Source organism: Solanum pennellii, chromosome 9 (genome assembly GCF_001406875.1).
Source record: "Solanum pennellii chromosome 9, SPENNV200".
NCBI lineage: Eukaryota > Viridiplantae > Streptophyta > Magnoliopsida > Solanales > Solanaceae > Solanum > Solanum pennellii.
Window position 1 is genome coordinate 1116266 of NC_028645.1, and position 14041 is coordinate 1130306.

The 14041-nt window shown below is 29.0% G+C and overlaps 2 protein-coding genes across 3 annotated transcripts in view; both read right to left on the minus strand.

The window, feature by feature from the left end:
* Positions 1–3112: 3112 nt before the first annotated feature.
* Positions 3113–5757, minus strand: LOC107029450 (L-type lectin-domain containing receptor kinase VIII.1-like). Its single transcript, XM_015230865.2, has one exon. The coding sequence runs from the start codon at positions 5471–5473 to the stop codon at positions 3314–3316; it is 2160 nt and encodes a 719-aa protein (XP_015086351.1). The 5' UTR covers positions 5474–5757; the 3' UTR covers positions 3113–3313.
* A 3079-nt stretch (positions 5758–8836) lies between these two features.
* The window catches only part of LOC107029779 (peroxidase 21), a 5880-nt gene continuing 675 nt past the window's right edge, over positions 8837–14041 (minus strand). The window contains exons 2-6 of one of the 2 annotated variants that reach the window (XM_015231226.1): positions 12123–12411; positions 11304–11452; positions 10571–10759; positions 9919–10087; positions 8837–9418 (exon numbers count right to left, since the gene is read on the minus strand). In XM_015231226.1, the coding sequence (XP_015086712.1) occupies positions 9012–9418; positions 9919–10087; positions 10571–10759; positions 11304–11452; positions 12123–12183 (975 nt within the window). In that variant the 5' untranslated portion in view covers positions 12184–12411 and the 3' untranslated portion in view covers positions 8837–9011. Of the gene's footprint in view, positions 9419–9918; positions 10088–10570; positions 10760–11303; positions 11453–12122; positions 12934–14041 lie in introns of those variants that run through there. The other variant, XM_015231225.2, reaches the window with a different exon arrangement.

The following is a 14041-nucleotide window of genomic DNA, read 5'->3' on the forward strand; positions in this document are numbered from 1 at the left end:
GATAATACCAACATAGTAGCAATTTACAAAATAACGATTTTTCTCAAATTAATATGATTTTTTAAAGTTTCAATTGAGTGATTTTATTGATTAAAAAAAACTTATTTGACAGGTTAACAAACTCAAATTCATCACTATCCTAAAAAAGAGTTATTTAAAGTCAAAATGCATTAAACACAATCCATTAACTATCCCCTATTTTTGGTATAATTAAATCCAATTATAGTTTCTTACATGTCAATTTATGTTGATGTAACATCTTGGTTAATTGTTACTTTTCTCATCCAATAATATTTATTTGTACACTTATTAAGAAATTATAAATAGAGAAGTAATTATATATATTGTCATTTGGTTATAGTAAATATATTATTTTTAAAAAATATAATAGAAAAATGAGAAATAAAGTTTAAAATTATCTATTAATTTTATAATAAATAAATATTATTAAATATCCTAAAATAATATAGTACTGAACAACTATTATTGAACAGAGAAATTAGTATAGTGTCTATACTTTTTACTCATCTAGAAACAACATAATCCTATCCAACTTAGTATATCAACAAGGGTGTCGATGAAGTTATAAATTTGATTCTTCGTGTGAATTTAGTATTTTCAATACGAATAATAAATTTATATGCAAAATGTTATTAAAATTGTTGTAGTTTAAGCTCAAAATTTCTAAATATGATTTTTTCGACGTTGAAATATATAAATATTGAAAGTATAAAATTTTTAAAATTTTAAATTCGCCTGATAAGAACTTATTATTTTAGAGGTTCTGGTGCAAGTTTTTTGCACAAAGCTAAGAAATTTTATTTATCGTGTTATATGCATCTTATTATGTCTTTATACTTTAGCCTAAAATATATTTTCTTGTTTGTTTTCAATTTAATAATATGTTTTTTCTCCCGTCGAAAGTTTATGAAAAACAAACTTTTTATCCCTTTAAGTGGGGATCTGCATACATTTTACCTTCACTAAACTTCACTTATAAAATCATAATACGTATACTGTTATTATAGTTTTCCATTCAACATATTGAAAAACGATAAAGTTTGAATTTGTATAGAAAAATCTCACATTAAAAAATAAAACACTGATTAATAAAAATAATTTCATATCCAAAGCTCCTATTTGAAGATGCTTGGTAGCCTAAAATGTTCATTGTTCTTATCCTTGAAGATGCTTTGATGATAAAAAGGTTAGACAAAAAGTTACCAAAAGTAAAAAAAAAATTCACTTTTTTGCAAATTAAAATTCTAAAGTTGCAACATCTACCAATACCATATTGAATATGATAATATTTTGATTCTATAAATTGAACATGAAACTTGCTTCCAATCAAAGTGTTGATTTCAAAAGTTTAGTCTTGAAAAGTACTCTTCCACCAAATTGTTGAATTATTGCACTTTTTTGTCCATAGTGAACCTAAAAGACACTTTTAAATCATGGTCCCCTTCTTACATTAAACAAAATATATTTCTAATCTTACTCTTAATCAATTACAAATTTTACTATTAATGTTCATGACTTTGAGTCCTCATAAATAAAAAATAAAATATATTAGGAAACAATTGCTCCTAAAATGAGACTTTCTAATTCAAATAAGGGTTCGTATCGAGTCAACGGCGGAGTTAGAATTTCGCCTAAGGGGTGTCATAATATAAAAAAATATTATATATAAAGAAGTATTTCCATTCTAGCTACATAATGTAAAAAAGAAATTTACTATCACCATATAAAAAAGTTAAATACTTTTACAATTAAATGATGAATCAATCCCCCGGTATGAAACTTTTCTGCGTGAATTCGATGGTATTGGACACCAAATGAAAAATAAAAAAAAATAGAATCATTTCCTTATAATATAGTTAATTAGTATTTGAAATTTTTCTATATATAATTTTTTATTTTTATTTAAAATTCTTGAGTTTGAACTATAAATATAAAAAAAAAAAAAATCCCGATGAAAACCGCTTCTTCCTTTAATTCACATCATCCAACAAGGAAATAAATTCGATTTAATTTAGATATAACACAATATCGAACGTTCCTTGTCATCCTTCCTTTGGAAAAGAAATTAAATTGAAAACGAAAGATAATTAATTTTGTCAAGACATTATATAAAAGCTAGGTTGGTGAGAGTACTAAAAATAACTACATATTGAGAAAACTTATCCATAGGAACTATACATTATATTATTATGTATATAATAAGAAAAGAAAAATATATATATATATGTCAAAATCCTATCTCATTTTTTAATTATGGTCCACATTGAACAATATTCTAAATAGCATCTACCAATAAATAACCTTTTTTTTAGTTTGGTATGTCCATTGTCACTAGGCCATAGTCCATATATTCATAGATTTTTTTATGGTGACATGTTTAACTATATACATAGTTTTAAGAGAAAATAATTTTTTTGATGTTAAATATGTCATGATATTCCATAATTTGAATCACGTGAATATATAAGTCACATGAAAACAAGTTTATCGTTATTCCAAGATAAGTCATATGAAAATAATTTTATCATTTATCATTATTCAAAAAATAGATCACACATAAACGAATCTACCGTTATTCCAAAATTCCCTTAGCGTCTATAAGATTATGTCATTAATTAAAAAAAAATTAATGTTAAATTACTTCTAAATATTAAAAAAGTTGACATTTTTTCTACATGAACTTTGAGATGAAATATCACTTGATTAGAGTAGGAGTATATTCAATAATGTATTACATTCTTTTTTATTAAACTGAACCAAAAAAAGAGAAAATTTAGAACCCCTTGTATAAATTTTCTATGGTTTCCCATCCGATGTTCGATATCCACATTAAAGTCCGACAAAACTCGTATTCGTGTTGAAAAGTCTCACATTGGGAGTAAAGTGCTCCCTAACAAAGGCGACTCCGTAGCCAAGAGAATTCGAATCTGAGACCTCTTGATTAAGAATGAAAGATTGTTTACCACTCCTTCACAACCCTTGTTAGTTACCATTATACAAGTTTAGAAGACCAATTTGATGTACAAAACATTCCGCTCTAATAAGACAATAAGAGTAGCACCCATCAAGTGTAAATGTAGACAGCAAAACAAAAAAAGGAGAAAATTTGAATTATATATATAAGTTAAAATGTTTATTTTTGTTACATACATATAATTAATGAATCTATAAAAAAAAAACAATTCGATGCGCAAAACATTTTGCGCTAATAAGGGCTCACACCCCCAAACAACAAAACAAAAAAGATGACAAAAAGTGAAACCATCCAAAGTTCCTTTTCTTGATTTTTGAACTAAACTAGGTCCATGCCATCATGTCCACCAACACCACCACCACCATTGAAACTGTTTTCTGATGAAGAAGTTGAAAGTGTGATCATACCATTCAAGTCAGAAACACTATCTTGCAATGTCATTAACAAATGAGATGTGCTAAAACTCATTGATGGTTTAGCCCTTGGTACAATTGGTACTTCAGCCTCACCTACTAACATCTGTACCACCCCCCTCATTGTTGGCCTAGCTATAGGGTCAGGATGTGAACAAGCCAAACCAACTAACAACACTCTTGTCATTTCTTTTTCATCATACTCAAGATTCAATTTTGAATCAACTGCTGATAGTAAACTCCCATCTTTGTGTAATCCCCACACCCATTCAACCAAATTGCTGTTTAATCCAACACCACTTGTTGTTGTTTCTTTATCAATAGGCCTCCTTCCACTTGCCACTTCAAGAACCACTGCCCCATAACTAAACACATCAGTTTTCTCAGTTGCTCTACCTGTCAACAAGTATTCTGGTGCTAAATACCCCATTGTACCGGCTGCTACCGTTGCATCGGGGGACTTGTCGTGTTCGATTTGTCGTGCTAGTCCAAAATCTCCTAACTTTGCATTGAACCCTTCATCCAACATAATGTTACTACTCTTGATATCCCTATGTATCACCTGGTTTTCGCATTCTTGATGTAAATATGCTAATGCAGAAGCAACACCTAACAAGATTTTTTGCCTGTGTTGCCATGAGAGGATCATTCTTGACTCGAATAACGCCTTGTCAAGACTACCATTTGGCATCAAATCATAAACTAACAAGATTTCACCTTTCTCATGACACCATCCTTGTAATCTAACAAGATTTCTATGTCTAAGTGTTCCGATTATCGATAATTCAGAAAAGAACTCAGCTTTCCCTTGTCCATTATGACTACACCTCTTAACCGCAACAATATCACCAGACTCGGACAAAATCCCTTTATAGACAGTACCAAATGCACCATGCCCTATAATCCTAGTCGAATCAAACCCTTTCGTCGCGATTTTAAGCTCCTTATAACTAAATTCCTTAGGCATTTTGATAATATCAGAAGGCAACATAGACTCTGAAGTCTTCACATTCTTGAATTTTTTCGAATACAACCAAATAAGTACCAATGTAGCTAAAGCTAGAAAGAATGCTCCAGCAGTAACAACCCCAACAACAGCACCAGCACCTTGCTTACAAAAACTACTATGACATTTGCTGCTGTTTTTCTGTACTGCATTAGCAGTACCATTAGCCTCCGCCGGAGCAATCTGTTGCTGCTCCGGAGGGGGCGATGTGGCGGATGTAGTTACATCCGCCGTGGGGTTCATCAAACTAGCCGTTGGCGGGGGTGGAGGCTGCTCCGCCCCCGCTGCAGGCGGAGATTTAGGATTTGTGTCAAATGATGAAGTGAAACTCCAATATTCAATACTATGAATCTCAGTACTCCCTTGTGTTGAACCAGAAAACCCCACAAACATGAAATCATTTACATATTCAGAAATATCAATTGTAACAGATAAAAATGGTTCTTTTGGCTTAAGATTAGAATATGAAACATAAAGATTCAATTTTTTTGTTGAACCAAAATAATCAATCCAAGAATTAACCAAATCACCACTTTTTAAATCAACACCAATAGAATCAAGATCACCAACCTGAGTTGAAATCATTGAATTTAAATCTAACCCCACATGATTACCATTAATATCTTTAAATTCAACATCCATAAGTGTATCAAATTCAACTCCAAAATTCCCATTTTGCCCTCCTTCTGCATCCAAAATCCCCAAATACCCACCGGAATCACCAATCGATTCATCATCCGGCGTGATAACAAAAGCCAACCCACCTCCAATCGATGAAGGATTCAAATTACTAACAGAAAACGAGAAAAACGTAGAGAAACTCGCCGGAAAATCAAGACCCGGCTGCCGGAACTTTACTGGTTTAGAATACAAAACTTTTCCAGCACCGGAATTTGGAACAGCAAGGTCACGAGTTAACTTTATAGCATTATTCCCCAAATGGGCATCGCCTAAAAGCTTCAAACTACTAAGAGTTAAAGTACCAGAATCAAACTCAGTGGCAGCAGCTAAAGCAGCAAAGAAACAGAGCAATACAACTAGTAATGAGTAAATCTCCATTCAAATGTAAAAAAAAGAAACTAACCCTTTTCAGATTTTCACTAGAAAAACACAAATTCAAGAGAAAATTTACATCATTTCTGGATTTTAGAAAAACCCCATTTGAGATTACAGCTCAATTGTATGAAAAATTGAAGCTTTTTAGCAAAAGGGGTTGTTAATTTGGGTAAAAAATTAGTGGAAAGATGTATGAAAAGTGGAAATTTGAGCTGAGAAAAAGTGAGAAAGTTGAAAGAAGAAAGAGAATCGAAAGAATTGTAGTGAAGAAGACAGAGTGATAGCGGTTGGGATACACGTGTTTGATATAACGGTAATATTTCTTCTTATGTTTTTTATAGGTCGGGCCCCATGTTTTAGTAGTGGCATCACGAGCTAATAGAGTTCGATTAATTTGAATTTTTTTTTTACGTAAAATTATACTTGAGTATAACTATTTTCTATTAATTTTTTTTTTTTAGTTTAGGATTCGAATCGAGATATTTGATTAAAGAAGTAATGGTCATAGTCTTTTGATGATGTCATATTTCATGTTTCCAAGAGTTAAAATATATGATTTTAATCACTGAACGTGTATTTTAACGAATAAAGAAAAATCTTTGTTATGTTTTATCGAATTATTCTTATTAAAGTTTGTTTAGTACTTATTTTTAGAAGTGTTTTCTTTGTGTTAATCGGGGTCCAATAAAAATAAAAACAAATGTTCTTTTTTGGCACTTTGACTCAAAAGAAAAAAATGTACATAAATTGAAATCGAGAAAAAATATTTTAAAATTTATTTCATATCATATTAATATTTGAAAAGGTGATGATATGTATAATCGTTTGATAGCTCGTTAGAATTAATAAATATTGGTATAATATTTTGCATAACCTATTCATATATTAATAATATGATTTTATATATTATAAATTAAATATTATATTAATTTTATACGTAAATAATTACTTCCTCGTTATGCAATGCTATATAATTTTATTACCATATAAATTAAAACTGTACATTAAAGTGGGACTTTAGAGAAGAGAATTAATGTTTTATAATGGGAGTTAAATAACCGTGATAAATTTTAAATTTTATGTCACTTAATTTACTGTGTTATTTTGTCTTAATGTCACAATTTATTTATATCATACTTAAATCACTTAGACGTTATAAGCAGAAATAATTGTGTAATAAATGCTCCCTCAATTTTAATTAAAAAATACTTTTGAATTTTGTGATTTTTAAAAATTAATAATACATTAAACGTATTAGATTAATATTTTTAAAATTTATAATTTTTAAATAAATCAGAAAATCAAAAAATTATAAAAAAGAAAACAGAAGAGATTATTGTTTTTAAAACAGACAAAAAAAGTATGATATTTTCTGTCAATTGTTAACTCAAGAACTTGATTATTCTGGAGTTTTGTTGATTAATTTGTAACTTAATTTTATTAATTAGTTTTACTTAATTATAGTATGGTAGATTTTGGGTCCTCCATGTTGATTAATTTAAATTATGATTTCTTAACTAATCGTACTTCTTAAGATAATTCATTACACTTTAAATTTTGTTGATCTCAAGATTCATAAATAATTTTTTTTTTCAATAATATATAATATATAATAATATATGAATATTGACAATAATAGAACACTTTACTTGGAAGTGAACTATCGTCTTTTCTCTTTTCTTCATGACATGTACCAACCACTATAATTAATTATTGTATCATGGACTAACCAACTTCTTATATTTCCTCAAAAAAATAAAATAAAATTGAGATGATAGAAGATGAAAAACATAAAAAAGGAAATATATGTAAAGTAAAAGAAAAATTGTTTGAGGATAATATACTTGGGGCGTAATAAATAAATAAATAAATAAATAAGGTTTAGAAGACGTCTATATCATTTTAAGACTTGTAACGTGGGATTCTATGCACACTCATTGAAATTGAAAGGAAAGAATTGCAACAATGTTTTGAGCCTAGAAGACGTCTATAAATAATGAGGACGCTTGAACGGCCGGACATACGAAAAATAACAATAAATAAAAAAATGGGAAATTTTTGTACTTAGATGAACCTTAAAAATATCTCATTTAAAAGATAATTAAATGAAAAGGAATTTATCAAAGAGAAAAATTCGTAAATAGCCAATAACTTAATTAGGTTTCATTACTATACTTATTAGCTGCTACTGAGCAGTGAGTGAACGGGCGAGAGGAGATTGGAGAGAAAGCTAAATATCAAAAGGAGGAGAAAGGAAAGCGAGACAGGGAGAGGGAGGAGAGAGGCGAATGAGAGAGGACAGAGAGGTAAATTGTATTTTTTTTAATATCTGTCAGATAATTGTATATATGTAATTGGTATACATATGTATTTGTATATCTGGCGAGAGAAACTGAAAGAGCGGAGAGAGAGACGGTGAGATTGGGAGAGGAAAGAGAGGCGCACGTAATTATAGCTGAAAAGAGATTGCGAGTGATAATTAATTCAAACTATAATTATATACGCTAATAACTAATATATATTTACTTATCGACGTAATTTTAGTTCGAAGTGATTATGAGGCCCACACTACATAAAATGGCCCACAATTAGGTGCCTATGCTCATGTATAGTTGGTCTCCTTCTAATGTCCAATCATACTGATATAGTGGGTTGATTGAAGTGGATGCTCAACTTTTGTCCCAGCATTCTTTATGAAATGTTACGGATATATACCGTTTGATCAATAAATTTATTAACGATATAATTGAAATATACATATTTTAAATATCAATAATATACACGGTGTATCAATACAAATATTATATGTATACTTACCCAAACAAATGCATTTTATATGTATATATAACAAAGGTATACATAATCTATATATTTTGTAAACTAATTGATTAAAACGTTTGAGATCATACTTATCGTTAAATTGACAACGTTATATTAAGTAGACTTTTAACACAAATACGGAATTGGAGTTCGAGTTGTTGAGTTCAACATGAATTCTATCAAAATCGTAAATTGAACTGTAGCTTCGTAGCTCTGCTACTAATAACAGATACTCGATTAAACTATCTAGTGAGACGCAAATTGGCCTGAACATTATCTTATTATATCAACATAGAAGTAGGCAAGTATCCATTATCAACAACCTTTTGGGCTTTTTCTCCACAAAAGTAGTAGTTGGATTAGCAACCAATTCTTGATCCACAATTAATAGCCCTTTGAGGCCCAAAATATTCTTGTAGTTGGATTACTAACCAATTTGTCAAATGTTCTTACAAATCTAACTTCACACTTCTCACAAACTGATTCGAACACCATCATATTATCATCAAGAAAACGACATAACAATCCAACACGCTTATAGTACACTTGATTTGAACATTATTATTAGTATTATTTCACTTGAAGATTCAACACAACACAAACAAAAAACAATACGATAAAATAAATACAACCACGAGCAGATTGCGCAGATGATAAGCATCCCGTGTGAAATCCTACTTAAAAAAAAATACAACCACATTACATAACAATTAAATATCCACTAAGCACTATTTACATAGCGACATACTTTTCTAATTTCACCTTGATCTCCAATAAGTGGATTATTTTCAGACAAAATAAGCATAGCCCTAGCAAATTGTTGATGAAAATAATTATTATCATTAGCCATTTTCACCACAAATGGTAAAGTATTTGGATCACTAACCAATTCTTGATCCACAATTAATAACCCTTTTTTGTTCAATATATTCTTGTAGTACATATTGTCTAAAATCATTGTAGTTTCGCGATCAAATCTTGAATATAAAACAGCCTCCGGATCAGGATTTGGTGACGGACATCGACCCTTAAGGTACTTTGCGTAGTCGGGGTCGATAGTAGGGTCCACTGTTGGGTAAAGCCTGTGGACTAAGTTCACACAATGAACTCGTCCTACAGAGTGAGCCCCTATTTTTTTCCAAATGAAACAAAAGACAATTAGATGTTAGTTGATAAATATTAAGCGTTAAATTCGATTTTATATATAAGTTTCTTAGTGCTTAAATATAATTGGGAAGGTCAAGGGGTTTGTGACTTAAGTTAGTGATGTCTGGTATTTAAAAAGACAAACTTATTGTCTTTGTGTTACATAGTTGCAACTATTTCTAACAATTGACTCTAGATGATTTTTTTCGATTAAAATAATAAAAAAAGAAATTTATATAAATAGTTATTTTTTTTAACCAAAGTGCATAAATTGAAAACTCATAAATTTGTGACTTAGGTTACGTGGTTGAGAACTGCCTCAAACTTATAATGTCTACTATTTAAGTGGAGATATGTAAAAAAAACAAATTATTATCTAAGAATGAACTCTACATGAATTTTTCATTCGAAATGAACATAATTTTGTATAATTAATTATTTTTAAAATTTATGATTAAACGAGAGTTTAGGGAGTTGATTACCAAGTAGAGCAACAGTTCCTTCAGTATCAATACCAATTGATTGAAATCTTGAAAGCACAAATGAGATCGAATCGTTGTGATTAGGGAGGTACTTCTCAACTTGTGAAAAGTAAGTTCCCTTGCTATCTTTCCTTCCTGTTTTCATTTCAATTTTTATTGGCCCTCCTAACTGTATCACATAAATTAAAATTTAGTAATTTCGATTACGTGCTACAACAGATTAAAATAAATATATATAGATTATGTAAAAAAAATCTTGCACTATCAGAATAAATGTTTGAATTTAAAATTTAAATTATATATATGAAACGTCTAGGGTTCTTAGTATGAACCTAGAGGGTAGAGACACCTTAAGGGAAGTAGTGTCGCGAACACACACTATATATATATATATATATACACAATAATGTTCTCTGAAAAGTGAAATAAGGTCATTCATAACACGGCTCTTGCAAAAAAATTTGTGTTTGTATTAATTTTTAACCACACGAAATCTCTATAGTCATAATATGCAAATAATTGTAACTATACAACAACATTAGACATTGAAAACGTGACAACAATTGCTATATACTACTCTGACGTTCAGTATATATAACTTAAATTCGAATCGTGAAAATGGAAAACAGAGTAAATTTTTAGATGAACTTACCCAAAGAAGACCATCCCTAGCGGAAAGAGCAACAATATCAGCACAAGAAACAGTATTTGGACATTCTTTTTCAAGTGCTTGTTTAATAGTCTCAATATACTTAAAATTCCTCATCCCAAAATTCCTTGGAGATTCTTTTTCTGATTCTAGCCCATTTGCTGTGTCCAAATATAGTGATGCATCACATGACTGCAATTTTTTTTTAAAAAAAAACATATACTATTTAAATCAAAAACTTACAAAAAAGGGATAAAAATAAAAAAAATAAACAAAATTAAATATGGTCTTGAAATGTTATTTACTTTTTCAATTGAGATGAAACAATGCTTTGAAGTAAATGATCTCTATACAAATAGTCGATAGAATTTACTGTTTATTTTTCTTAGTGGATATACATAGATGATACACAAATTATATATGGATATTCACATATTATATATATATATATATATATATATATGTATATATATATATCAATTTCACGAAAAAATATGTTACTGTTGAAATATGAAAAAAAATGAAATATAAATAATTAAGATATTCACGATTAAGAAGTACTGAATTCTCTTTTGGATAATCCATAAAAGAAGAAGGAAGGTTGAAATGTCAATAATCATTGAATTTACTCGATATTTGATAATCTCATTATTATTTTAATTTAAGTAGTTGGATTCGCAAATATTTAAATTAATTAATTTTTAATAAAAAATATCAATATTTATATTATAATTACCTTAACCATGCAATCATGAAAAAGATTTCTAATCCAAGAAACTGCTGTGTTCCCATGTTTGTGGTACAATGTTGCCACTTGTTCTTTGATGATATCTTCAGCTCTTGGGCAACTCTTTGTGTAGTAATTTAATTGGAGCTCACTTTTTACTGCAGTTAATTATGACTCAACAATTAGTACGTAATGAAGAGTTGCTCGATATTTATACTGACGAAATATAATAAATATTTTGTAAAATTAGTTGAGGTACACACTCGAAGAAAGAAGCTAAAGGAAGAACTTAATCTTTTATATTTAGAAAAAGTTCTAATTTTGTGCACTGAAAAGTATGATATATATGATGTCTCTTGAGAAATATAATAAATAATTTTATGTAACCGGTTAAATTTTACTGACTTTATAGAAAAAATTCACTTGTCCTCAATAAATATAAATTTAAATAAAATTTTAGTATGATTAAGTATCTCTAAAGTCAAAATACAAATGTACTTTATCTAGAAGTTGGTAAAAATATATATAAAAAAGATAATGATCAAAAATACATCTGAAATATCATATTTTATGAGTTTTTATACCTAAACTATCACTGACTTTATCAAAATATTTGTGCTTCAAAATAAACGAGTCAACTGTGACGTGGACGCAATTTAAGTGCAAATCAAATCGTCACACATTTTTTGACTAATGTATTAAGACACTTAGTCTAGTCTGCATCTTTAAAATGTGTTTTGATAAATAGTTAGTCATAATTCGACAGATTGTACAAACACATTGTAATTCAAATAAAGTCATAAAATTTCAAGGTAAGGAGAAAAGTACCATTATGAATGTGAAGAAGTAGAGGTAATAACAACAAGAGAAATCTTGAATAATTGGCCATGTCTTTGATGTGTAATGAAGTGTTGTACTTTGGCCAATATTTGATGAAATGTCCCAAAAGCTCAATTTATATAGTAGCAAATGGTTTTTGGAATTGTGCACTAGTTTGAACTTTGAAGTGGAAAAAGGAATATTGGATTTGAAAATTTGGTGCACTAATTAATTAGCAACCAAAACCAGCCACTTTGTTGGACTTTTAGGTCTCTAGTTGTAGTCCCACTCAATGAAACTGTACTTCATCACAATTATTTAACATAAAATAATTAGAATTAGATCATACACACAATAGCATTGAGCAAAATATATGATAATATATGAGCTGATTTCAACTTGTCAATATGCCTTTTAAAAGGGAGATAATAGTAAAGAGTTAGTCGCATTCGGTATTTACAAACAAGTCGATAGTAATAAAATATGTGTATCATTTAGTTATGGTTAAAGATATGATAACTTTAGTGATAAAGACTTCTAGTCAACCTCAATTTTGCACAAGTGACCAGTTTTTTTGTTTTCAATGTAACCTTTTGGGAGTTAATTAGGTTGAATATGTGGTTCTGCACATTAATTTTTAATCGAGTCTATCAGTTTATATTTAGATTGAAAAAAATATTTTCATTAACGATCCAATTTATATTAATCATGACCCAACCTAATAATTCTAGTCGGGTCGATCTTTTATCTATCTAGGTCAGGACATGATTAAATCGGTTTGATTAAGACCAATAGGTCCCAACCTGAAGCGAGGAATTGCGTCTTTTAACAAAAAAAAACTAATTTAGGTATGGATGATGAATGAAATGTGCGATTTCTTTTAAAGATTAGGTAAAAAAAAATATTTTTGAGTTATAAACTTTTGAAGGGTGAGTTAGACCCGAGGCCTAATCCCCTCATTTTGTTTTTAATTTCAACCACAAAAAAGTGTCACTCTTTGCAAATTAATATTTTTTCCCTTGTAGGCACACACTAAAAGATTAGTGAAGAAAAATTTAGGGATCAACTATATATGATTTAAGTATAATTTTATGTAATAGAAGTTTGTAATTTTACTTTAAAGAGGACACAACAAAATTAATATATTATGCATGACATCAAAAGGTGGTTTAGGTGGTTGAAAGAAGCTTGTAGGGGTTTTAATATAAAATTCGAGTTTAAGTTATGTACACTGTCAATATACTTAAATCAAACTTAAGTTATCTTGTAATAATAAAAAAATTTGCATAACAAACTCAATACAGTTATCAATAAATAAATAATAATAATTATATAGCTCTAAAATAGTCAATTTCTGATAATATAAAAATACTTTATATATAATGTGAACCATGTCATTTGGGAAGCAATTATTAAATCACCTTGTCCAATTTATAATTTTGTCAAAATCCAAGCCAATTATTATTTTGATGACAAATCTTTCATTTTTTTTTTGTTTTTTTTTTAAATTTGTCTTTTGGCTTAATTAAGGGTAGAATAGGTGGGGAATTCATAAATGGATTAGTTGTCTTCTTTTACCTAATAATAAGATTCCTATTTGTCCACTTAAGTACATTCAAATCACAAGATTAATTACTTAATCAATAGAAAATGATCATTAATTAACTTAATAAGTACCGACCATAGATTAAAATTGCAATTTCAATGGCTACAAATTCACTTTACATCATCTAAATACATAACACTAAAATTTCACTAATACTATTTTTTACATTATTTTTCCTTTTATCTTTCTCCCATACAAATCAAGAAAAAACAAATTCAATTGAATTTGAGTTGAGTTAAAGAACATATAGACAAATGGCCATGTATTATAAACAAGTAGAAAATTAATAATAGACAAAAAAGGGGGGTGGGGGGTGGAGTGG

Excerpts from the sequence above, each read along its gene's own strand:
- LOC107029450 (XM_015230865.2), bottom strand. The coding sequence starts at position 5,473 with ATGGAGATTTACTCATTACTAGTTGTATTGCTCTGTTTCTTTGCTGCT.